We start from the raw sequence: 11,522 nt of genomic DNA, 5'->3' as shown, positions 1-11,522 counted from the left end.
CCACTCCCCTACCGAGCGTTTTGCCTGCTCAAACCTTGGCTGACCTCTTAGCGTCAGCATGGAACAGAGCATGCGCAGAGGGCTTTTCCCAGCCCTGGGTAGCCTCTGAGGACAGGAAAGCCGGTAAGTTGCCTTCGGCGTGGCGCTCTAGCCAAGAGCAGTGAACCAAGGGACTGACAGAATTTGGCCCGTCTAGGAAGCAGCCCTCTCTCGCTCAGCGTTTGGGAGGAGAGCGGAGCGCGCGAAGTTTTGGCGGGAGCGACCTGCAAGCTGCTCTTCGCCTCAGAAGCTCTGAGGAAGCAGAGCTCCGCCCCTTCTCGGGAAAGGGGCGGAGGAAGGAGCGGGTAAGGGAGGGCGGCCTCAGAGGGAGCTTTTCCCATTTGGACTTCGCCGAAGCGAGAGGCCGGATGGGGGCTCCGGGGTCTTCGCGGGCGGGAGCAGCAGCAGCCCCCGTGGCCCTTCAGGCGGGAGGTGAGGACGACCCGAACGGCCTCCCCGAGGTGCCCCACAGCTCCGAGGCCGAGCGCCGGCGCTTCCGCAGCTACCGCCCCCAAGAGGACGAGGGGCCCCGGGCGCTCTGCAGCCGCCTGCACTGGCTGTGCCGCGGGTGGCTGCGGCCTGAGCGGAGCGGCAAAGCCGAGATCCTGGACCGGGTGGTGCTGGAGCAGCTGCTGGCCCTGCTGCCCCCGGAGCTGGCGGACTGGCTGCGGGAGTGCGGGGCGGATAGCTGCGCCCAGGCGGTGGCCCTGGCCGAGGGCTTCCTGCTCGGCCCGCCGCCCTCCTGCAACCCCCGGGAGCCCCCCGGAGAGAGCCGGCAGGTGAGAGACTAATTTCAGCCTCTTTTACGCCTCTGTTTTCTTTACAATCGGAAAGAAAAGGCATCCAGAGAACACGTGTTGGGATGGTGTAATAGTCTGTGGGAATAACTTTTGTGGGACCATATTCCCACATTTTAAGCTTCCGACATACTTTTTCATGGACTGGTCATAATGTGGCCACAATGCAAAAGATATCTCGATTCCCAAAAGGCAGTGGAAGGGGGGAATGAAATTTCATAAAAACCCTAGTTTTCCAGAGAGTACAAGGAGAGGAGTAGAAAAATGCTTTCAGAATTGCAAGATTTTATTAATGTGCTCTTACAATAAATATAGAGCTTTGTTGTGCTCCTTGAAGCTGAATGGCTGATTAATGTTTCCTCCAGTCAGGATTCCCAAACCAGGGAAGCAGATCCCAACCCTGAATCCAAGAGGGCTTCTCTATCTACTAATAGCTCTTCCCCATCCACAAAAATATGTGTTTATATTTCTGTTGGATCATCAGCTGGTCCTTTTAAAAATCTTGGTCAGTACCATTAGCTATGAACTTAAGACAATGTCTCATGAACTGGATCTATTAAGCAAACCAGATGTTGGAAAGTTATATTTCTTCTCCTAGATAATATTTTTGGCTAGAAGCAGTGTTGAAGGAAAAGTCTTCATCATGATTCATCCAAGCCGGGGATAAACAACATGGCCACTGCTTTAGAAAGAAGGTTGCAGTTTATTGAAGAGCCAGACAAAAAGATGGTTCTGGCAGGAAAGAGGAGAAAGGACTGAGCACATGTTGGGAGTGGCTTTCCTGTTCCTATTTCAGGCTTTGTATTTCCTGTGTCACGTATTCTGAGTCTTGGTGTGTCTTTCTGGTATTCTTGATGGTGGTGGGTTAATTCTATTTGGTCCCAAGGGTTATATCCTGCTTCCCCGGTGGGTTTAATGACTCTTAAGAGTTTGGGTGGGATATGCAGATTTTAGGTGTCTTTGTCTTCCTAAGCTTCTAGCTCCAACTTTTCTGATGGTTTACATTTGCATTTGTACAGAGCTGGCTTCTGCTTGGGGGAGGAAGACCTGGGGCTGTCAAAGAAAACTGGGCATGCTTTTCTGTCTCTTTAAGATCCTTGGAGCAAATATATTTTTCTGCCCTTTTAATATTTCCTTCTCGGGGGGGGGGGGGGGCGCTGGCTTAGGAAGACAAAGACACCTAAAATCTGCATACCCCACCCAAACTCTTAAGGAAATACAAAGCCTGAAACAGGAACAGGAAACTACTTCAAAAAAAGGCTTGAGAGGCTATAAAAACACATTCCCCACATGTGCTCAATCCTTTTTCTCTCCTCTTTCCTGCCAGAACCATCTTTCTGTCTGGCTCTTCAATAAACTGCAACTTTCTTTCTAAAGTAGTCACCATGTTGTTTATCCCCAGCTTGGATGAATCATGATGGCTCAGCCAATTTCACTGTATACATGTTATACTTTGATAATAAAGGGTTTATTATTATTATTTCCCTCAACAGCAGGAAACAATTATTTTCACACAGGTATTTCACACAATGCAAATTAGTACAAAGAATGAACAGGATTATACAAAGTTATGAAATAAAAGATGAAAATTGTTTTTAGCTGGACCAAATAGTATTTAGGTTGCATATTTCAAAACATATGTTTGATGTTATGAGGCAGAAGCATAGCTTCACAGTATTTGGATGGAGTGAGCACATTGATCTTAAAAAGCAGTGGTATTCAGTAACATAATTTACCAAATTATGTTTTGAATATAGTTACCATTTTTTACATTGCTTCATTTCAGCAAAACTAAATACAGATACAGATTCCAAACCTACATGATTTTCCCAGCTAACATGAGCAAAAAGATTGTCTGATTACTATTTACCACAAGTATTGTACTTCACAAAAGTGGCAGGCGATAATCAAAAACTAACAGCCACCCACAGAGCAGAAGCTCTCAAGTTCTCTTATACTGACTTGAGTTTGAAAAGCAGAATTGGAGAGAAAAAAGTAAGGCAAGTAAACTAACATGGTTGACGTTATTTGAAAGTGGACCATAAATACAGGCTATTCTTTCATTTGCAGCAGCCATTCATGGGAGAGATCTCAACAATGCTCCAAGGAAAAGGAGATCCATTCTTTTATTCTGAAGAGCTTTCTTTCAGTAACATCAAACTGGGGCCACCTTGCCAGGTAAGTTCATTTGAAAGTGGAAATGTAATTAGGAAATGTAATGTAGAAGTTGAAACAATTTAATCTTTCTTAATATTTTTGAAAAGACTTTGGAAAAGCACATGAAAAATAAAAGCCATGAAGTGAAACAATACCAATTGTACAAAAATGGCTTCAGAAATAGGCCAATATATCCATTTAAGAATAAATTACAGGATGGCGAAATTTCTCATATAAAAACCTCTACATCAAAGCTGACAGGTTTTAATGGTAAGACTGCTGGTGAAATGACTTGATATTTCCAGGATAGTGAACATTTTGAAATAGGCCAGGTAAAGAATTCTTAATAGATCTCTCCTCTTTTCTAAGAAATGTGTATTTTACTGGGCCAGAGAGATGCAGGCAGGGGATTCCCCTGCCCAAAACGATTTTGGTGAGTTATTCCAGGCCAGGGGAGGGAGGTCCCCAAGGAATACCATTCTGCAACTTGGATGCATCTAAGTCATGTTTCGTGCCTTTAAAACATCAGCATGGAAGACATGGAAAGGGCCTTCCCACCCTTAAGGACTATATTAGTGATGGCAAATCTTTTAGAGACAGAGTGCCCAAACTGCAATCCAAAACCCACTTATGCATCGTTGAGTGCCGGGTGGGTGTGGCCCATTGGGTGGGCATGGCTGCGGTGGTAACGGCAGACTGGGTGGGATTAAAAAGTTCAATCAATCAATTCCAACTTTGCAAGATCTTGTTTTCCCCACGAGAAGTTGAAATTGACTGATTGATTTAACTTTTTTTTTTTTTTTCGGTGGAGGCCTAAAGCGAAAAGGTTTTATAAAACCCAGCTGAAGGCCTAGGAGTGGGACGACAGCACGCGTGTCCACAGAGAGGGCTCTGACTGCTGCCTCTGGCACCCGTGTCATAGGTTCGCCACCACTGGACTATATGAACCTACACGGTCAAATTGTGGCCTGTCAGTTTTTATCAATAATGGCACAGAATATTATTGTAAAAAGCAGTTTAAGGAATGGTCTGTCCGTGGGCAGTTTTTTGTTATGGAAGTTCCTGTCGTGATTTTCATTACAGTTACTCACTAATTCTAGTGTGATCTAGTCCCAGTTTATGGCATATTATTCTTTTAGTCCACCTTAGGATATTATTGCAGTTTGCATGTCCCTGTGCTTTGATATGGAGAGTATATCATTCATTAAAATTGAATAACGTTCAGAATCATTTTGCAAAAGTGGTTTATTGAGCAAATCTGCCAAAAGTTTGTATTCCATTGCAGCAAAGATTCTCCCTAGTTCAGCATTTCTGTTCTATATATTTAAAATTATCTTAAAATATTTATCACTAAAAGTTAAGCCTGACTGGGAATTTGACAAGAGAAAGAATGAAGCATCCAAATTGCTTTTAATGAATGTCATAATATTTTCAGGAGATGCATTTTACTCTCGCAAGATCTCGGTGTTCATTTCAACTGCCAAGTTGTAGTCTCCTCACTTCAAGAAGCACAGAGAAGCCACTCCAAAGGAAGGGGATATTGATCCTGTCTCTCTCAGGAGATAAAGGCCTCTAAATCTAAAGGAAAAAGAAGATGAGATAGTACAGACATAAATACATTCCTAAAATGGAAAGGCCATAATGGTCAAGTAAAGGGGAGGAGCTAAAGAAGCATCTCCTCAGAAAGAAAAGAGGAAATATGAAAGAAGCAATAAAGTATTTCACAAAAGTGTCAGGCGATTATCAAGAAATAACAGCCACCCATAGAGCAGGAGTTCTCAAGTTTTCTTATACTTACTTGAGTTTGAAAAGTAGAATTGGAGAGAAAAAAGTAAGGCAAGTGAACTAACATGGTTGATGTTATTTGAACGTGGACCATAAATACAGGCTAATCTTTCAGTTGCAGGAGCCATTCATGGGAGAGATCTCAACAGTGCTCCAGGGAAGAGGAGATCCATTCTTTTATTCTGAAGAGCTTCCTTTCAATAACATCAAACTGGGGCCACCTTGCCAGGTAAGTTCATTTGAAAGTAGAAATGTAATTAGGAATTGTAATGTAAAAGTTGGAACAATTTAATCTTTCTTAATATTTTTGAAAAGACTTTGGAAAAGCATATGGAAAAATAAAAGCCATGAAATGAAACAATACCAATTGTACAAAAATGGCTTCGGAAATACCGTATTTTCTGGCATATAAGACGACTTGGCGTATAAGACGACCCCGGACTTCGGAGAAGATTTGCATGGTTAGAAAGTCGTCTTATACGCCGGAAAATATGGTAGGCCAATATATCCACTTAGGAATAAATTACAGGATGGGCAAATTTCTCATATAAAAACCTCTACATCAAAGCTGACAAGTTTTAATGGTAAGATTGTTGGTGAAACGACTTGATATTTCAAGGATGGTGAACATTTTGAAATAGGCCCGGTAAAAAATTCTTAATAGATCTCTCCTCTTTTCTAAGAAATGTGTATTTTACTGGGCCAGAGAGATGCAGGCAGGGGATTCCCCTGCCCAAAACGATTTTGGTGAGTTATTCCAGGCCAGGGGAGGGAGGTCCCCAAGGAATACCATTCTTGACTTGAGTTTGAAAAGTAGAATTGGAGAGAAAAGGGTAAGGCAAGTGAACTAACATGGTTGACGTTATTTGAAAGTGGATCATAAATACAGCCTATTCTTTCAGTTGCAGGAGCCATTCATGGGAGAGATTTCAACAGTGCTCCAGGGAAGAGGAGATCCATCCTTTTATTCTGAAGAGCTTCCTTTCAGTAACATCAAACTGGGGCCACCTTGCCAGGTAAGTTTAGGTTTCTTATGAAAAGATTAAACTCCTTCTGCTCATGAGCTACTTTGAAAACCAAATGCTGACTCTGTGCATTTGAACCTGGTATCCCCACAGAATGATCGAGTGAGCCTCACTCATTCAACCTTCAAATTTTTTGGATGCAAACAAGAGACAATTCACAAGAATCTTGTATTACGAAATCTATTCTAATGTATATGTTGGAACATATTAACCTTAATATTTTTGAAAGGATTTTGGAAAAGCAATTAAAAAATAAAACGCATGAAGTAAAACAATGCCACTGTACAAATAGACCAATATATGCACTTAAAAATAAATTATAGGAAAGACAAATTTCTGATAGAAAAGTCAAAGTTAACCAATTCTAATGGTAAGACTGTTGGTCAAGTGATTTGATATTTCCAGGGTCATTTACAAAATTTTAAAATAAGCCAGGTAAAAAATTCCTGGTAGGTATGTCCTGTTTTCTAAGAAATTTGTATTTTGCTGATCCAGTGAGAAAACGTTAGAGGGGATTCCTTTGCACAAAATCTTTTTGATGAAAGAATAGAATAGAATGGAATGGAATAACAGAGTTGGAAGGGATCTTGGAGGTCTTCTAGTCTAACCTCTGCTCAGGCAGAAACCCTATACCATTTCAGATAAGTGGCTGTCCAGTCTCTTCTTAAAAACTCCCAGTGTTAGGGCATTCACAGCTTCTGGAGGCAAGTTGTTCCACTGATTGATTGTTCTAACTGTCAGGAAATTTATCCTTAGTTCTAGGTTTCTTCTCTCCTTGATTAGTTTCCATCCATTGCTTTTTGTCCTGCCTTCAGGTGTTTTGGCGTTATTCCTTTGGAGTTATTCCGGGCCAGGGGAGCGGGCTCCCCAAGTAGTGCCACTCTATAACTTGGATGCATCTAAGCCATGTTTTGTGCCTTTAAGACAGCAGCATTTGGACTCTCCCAAAGCCTTGTTTTCTGTTTTGGAAGTAAGAAAGAAAACATAGGCAAGGACTGCCTTACAGGAAAGTTTTTATTTTTCTTTCTAGGACACTCATCCCTTTGAGGAGGTGGCTGTGGACTTCACAGAGGAGGAGTGGGCACTGCTGGATTGTGGCCAGAAGGCTTTGTACAGTGAAGTCATGCTGGAGGTTTCTAAGAACATGGCTGCTCTGGGTAAGGACCCCCTTTGTTCTGGGTTCCATTGATTAGGAAAGGTGTTTTAAGTGGGAGTTAAACAGGGAAGATACATGCATTCAGTTGCATAATGTGGTCAGAACTGTACCTGGCCATTACATATAAAAGTATTTCTATTCTCAGGAAAATTAGGATCACGATGTCTAGTACCAGTATGTAGCTAATATCCAGTGGAGAGCTATGGCTACAAAGAGCCCTGTACACATCCCCTTCATTCCCTTTAACCGTCAGAGCCCCCCGGATGACAAACCAGCCGAGGCACTTCATGGGGAGTTTTATCCAAGGTTGTCATCAGAGCCACTCTTATGGAACACAACAAAAGCCTTGGAAGAAATGCTCACCATAGCTTTGTGAAAGGCTTTAGATCAGTGGTTCTCAACCTGTGGGTCGGGACCCCATTTGGGGTCAAACGACCATTTCACTGGGGTCGCCAAACAACGTAGTCCGCCATTTTTTTCCCTACTTTTCCTTAGCTGTGCTACTCCCTTTTATTCTATTGGCTCTTGAAAGCCAATAGAATAGACTCTCTTGAATAGAGTCTAATTCTATTGGCTTTCAAAAGCCAATAGGAATTATCCAGGCTGTCTCTGCCCTGCTGAGCCCGCCAAAAGTCCCATTCTGCAAACAGTGCTGCATCAATTGAGTAGTCCTCGACTTATGACTGGTTGAGTAGTCCTCGACTTACTACCAGTTGGGGGTCGCGGCATTAAAAAGGTTGAGAACCACTGCTTTAGATGCTCCATGGAAATGCCTGAGCAGATTGACCTATCAACAGCAAAGCCTTAACCTAGTTCAGGGTGAAAAAATCCCTTGGATACCATTAGAGCAGGGGTCTTCAAACTTGGCCCTTTTATGACTTGTGGACTTCAACTCCCAGAATTCCTCAGCTTGGCACGCTGGCTGAGGAATTCTGGGAGTTGAAGTCCACAAGTCATAAAAGGGCCAAGTTTGAAGACCACTGCATTAGAGTCTCCTAGATAACAATTTCAACCCAGTATTTCTTAGTTTGACACATGGCTGGTGCGAAACCTGATATTCAGATGGGCATATTTTTGACCGGGGGGGGGGGGAACTCCCATTTGCCATCATTGTAAATTCTAATGGGAATTTCTGGCTTTTTTGTTCCAAACAGGTGATGGTGATAGGCTAGAGAATGAGAATGACAACCAGCTTAGATTATTTAAACTGCAAATGGCAGTGTCTTCAAAGAGCCCTTGCTTCTCTTTTACTTTGCCTAAAATGCTGCATAGAAAGCACAAACCACAAAAGTATGTAAAATATGAGAGGGATTTCAGTCTAAACAAAGAGATGAAAATATGCATGGAGTGTGGAAAGAGCTTCAGTACGAACTGTAGTCTTCATCGCCATCAGAGGATACACTCAGGTGAGAGGCCATATAAATGCACTGAATGTGGGAAAGCCTTCAGTACAAACTGTCATCTGAGTCGCCATAAGCGGATCCACACAACTAAAAAATCATATATTTGCAAGGATTGTGGAAAGATTTTTACTCGGAAAGGGCAACTTGCTTTTCATGAATGGATCCACACAGGAGAGAGACCTTATAAATGCACAGAATGTGGAAAAACCTTCAGTACAAACTATAATCTGAGTCGCCATCAGCAGAGCCACACAACTAAGAAATCATACAGTTGCAAGGATTGTGGAAAGATTTTTACTTGGAAAGGGCAACTTACTTTTCATGAATGGATCCACACAGGGGAGAGATCTTATAAATGCACAGAATGTGGAAAAGCCTTCAGTACAAACGATAATCTGAGTCGCCATCAGTGGATCCACACAAGTGGAAAACCATATAGTTGCAAGGAGTGTGGAAAGACATTCACGGAGAGTAGTGATATTATTTCCCATCAAAGGATCCACACAGGAGAGAGACCATATAAATGCCTGGAATGTGGAAAGAGTTTTTTTGACAACAGTCACCTTACTCAACATCAAAGGGGACATACGAGGGATAAACTGCATAAATGTTTGCAGTGTGGAAAGAGCTTTACTTGGAAAGAAGACCTTAATACTCATAAAAAGATTCACATAGGAGAAAAACCATATAAATGCCTGGTGTGTGAAAAAAGCTTTTCTTGGAACTCGGGTCTTATTCGTCATAATGTGATCCACACTGGGGACAGCCCATATAAATGCATGGAGTGTGGAAAGACTTTTTTCTTCTACAAAGACCTAACTCGCCACCTAAGGATGCATACGGGGGGGAAACCGCATAAATGCTTGGAGTGTGGAAACAAATTTCGTTGGTACCCAGAACTTATTGCTCATAAGAGGATCCACACTGGGGAGAGACCATATAAATGTATGAAATGTGGAAAACAGTTTGCTCAGAAAAAACATCTTACTAAACATGAAATAATCCATACAGGGGAGAAACCACATAAATGCACAGAATGTGGAAAGTGCTTTGCTCAGAAAGGGCGACTTAATTTTCATAAGAAGATCCACACTGGAGAGAAACCATATAAATGTATACAATGTGGGAAAGCGTTTATTCGGAAAAATAGTCTTATTAGTCATGAAAGAATCCATACAGGAGAGAAACCATTTCAATGTACAGAATGTGGAAAGAGCTTTGCTGAGAAAAGCCAACTTAAAATTCATCAGACAGTCCATACAGGGGAAAAACCATTTCAATGTACAGAATGTGGAAAGAGTTTTGCTCAGAAAAGACATCTTAAATTTCATCAGACAGTCCATACAGGGGAGAGACCGTATAAATGCACAGAATGTGGAAAGAGCTTTGCTCAGAAAAGACATCTTAAATTTCATCAGACAATCCATACAGGGGAGAAACCATTTCAATGTACAGAATGTGGAAAGAGCTTTGCTCGGAAAGGAAAACTTAAAATTCATCACACAATCCATACAGGGGAGAAACCATTTCAGTGTACAGAATGTGGAAAGAGCTTTGCTCAGAAAAGCCAACTTAAAATTCACCAGACAATCCATACAGGAGAGAAACCATTTCAATGTACAGAATGTGGAAAGAACTTTGCTCAGAAAAGCCAACTTAAAATTCACCAGACAATCCATACAGGAGAGAAACCATTTCAATGTACAGAATGTGGAAAGAGCTTTGCTCAGAAAGGAAAACTTAAAATTCATGAGACAATCCATACAGGAGAGAAACCATTTCAATGTACAGAATGTGGAAAGAGCTTTGCTCAGAAAGGACAACTTAAATTTCATCAGACAATCCATACAGGGGAGACACCGTATAAATGCACAGAATGTGGAAAAGCCTTCACAAGATACTCTAATCTGACTCGCCATCAGCGGATCCACACGTTAAAAACCATATAGTTGCCAGGAGTATGGAAAGATATTCACTGAGAGTAGTGGTATTATTTCCCATCAAAAGATCCACCCAAGGGAGAAACCATATAAATGCCTAGAATGTAGAAACAGCCTTATTGACAACAGAGATTTTATTCGACATCAAAAATTCCACACAGCATAAATGCTTGGAGTATGGAAAAAGCTTCACTCAGAAAGGGAAACTTAATTGTCAAAAAAGGATCCACAAAGGAGAGGGACAATATAAATGCAGAGTGTGGAAAAAGCTTTTGTCAGAAATGATAACTTATTTGTCATAAGAGGATCCATACTGGGAAAAGACCAAATAAACATATAGAATATGGAAAGGGCTTCAGTTCAAACTGTAATCTTATTTGTCATCAGAACATCCACACAATTGAAAAACCATATAACTGTAAAGAGATTAAGTTGAGAGTAGTGATATTTCCGATCACAGGATGCACACAGGAGAGAGATTATAGAAAGGCTTGTAGTATGGGGAAAGCTTTAACAATTACAAGACATTGTCTCATGAAAGAATGCACACTGGGGAAAATCCATATAAATGCACAGAGTGTGGAAAGGACTTTTCTTGGAAAGGACAACATAAATCTCATAAAAATGTGCCCACAGAAAAAAATCATATAAATTATGCAATGAGCTTCATTCAGACAAAGTCAACTTGTTCAGCAGAAGGGAAGAAAGCTTATTGCATAGTATATGCAAAGATATTTTGGTTGATCTGTAATCTTATTCATGATCCTGTGAAGGTTTTTTATTTTCCAAGCAGTGGGCACAGCACAGCATTAATAAATGAGTACACCGTGCTTTATTGTGTGACAAGCCTTCCCCAACAACAGGCTATTAACTATCCTGGGCTTTGCAAAGTGATGTTGCCATGTAAGTAAATTTAATAGCGTCCCAGTCTGAAACAAAATTCTCTTAGTCTGTAAAGTGGTATGCAACCTTTCCGTCCTTCCAAATATTCTCACACTAAAGGACTGCCTCAGTGCAGTTGCTGCTTTTCTCTTGGCCAACTCCAAGCTCTGCTCTTCAGCAGTGTTGCTTTTGAGCATTCCAGCTGAACTCCCAAGCCAAGCTCCAGGCAGGAGCCTCACTAGGAGATGCTGCTTGCCGTAGTTTGTGGAGCTGGCGGTTGAGGGATTGCCTGCTTATATTACCAATCATCAAATATGGCCTGTTTCCCCATCTTCTTG

The 11,522-nt window shown here is 41.7% G+C and overlaps 1 protein-coding gene across 3 annotated transcripts; it reads left to right on the top strand.

Moving 5' to 3' along the window:
* Positions 1-135: 135 nt before the first annotated feature.
* Positions 136-11,132, top strand: LOC120317811 (zinc finger protein 271-like). Of its 3 annotated transcripts, none has more exons than XM_039364704.1 (6): positions 136-818; positions 2,910-3,014; positions 4,894-5,007; positions 5,681-5,794; positions 6,834-6,960; positions 8,114-11,132. In XM_039364704.1, exons 1-6 carry the CDS (start codon positions 408-410, stop codon positions 10,309-10,311), a joined length of 3,069 nt encoding a protein of 1,022 aa, XP_039220638.1. In that variant the 5' UTR covers positions 136-407; the 3' UTR covers positions 10,312-11,132. The 3 variants fall into 3 exon arrangements, with proteins under 3 accessions (XP_039220638.1, XP_039220637.1, XP_039220639.1); XM_039364703.1 differs by having other exon boundaries at positions 137-818; positions 2,907-3,014; XM_039364705.1 differs by lacking the exons at positions 4,894-5,007; positions 5,681-5,794 and having other exon boundaries at positions 137-818; positions 2,907-3,014.
* The last annotated feature ends 390 nt before the right edge of the window (positions 11,133-11,522 follow it).

The sequence above is a fragment of the Crotalus tigris genome, unplaced genomic scaffold, assembly GCF_016545835.1.
Source record: "Crotalus tigris isolate CLP2741 ecotype Arizona unplaced genomic scaffold, ASM1654583v1 scf7180000019840.826796, whole genome shotgun sequence".
Classification (NCBI taxonomy): Eukaryota; Metazoa; Chordata; class Lepidosauria; order Squamata; family Viperidae; genus Crotalus; species Crotalus tigris.
Note: the sequence above shows the minus strand (reverse complement) of the source record. Positions and strands in the feature narration are given on the sequence as shown.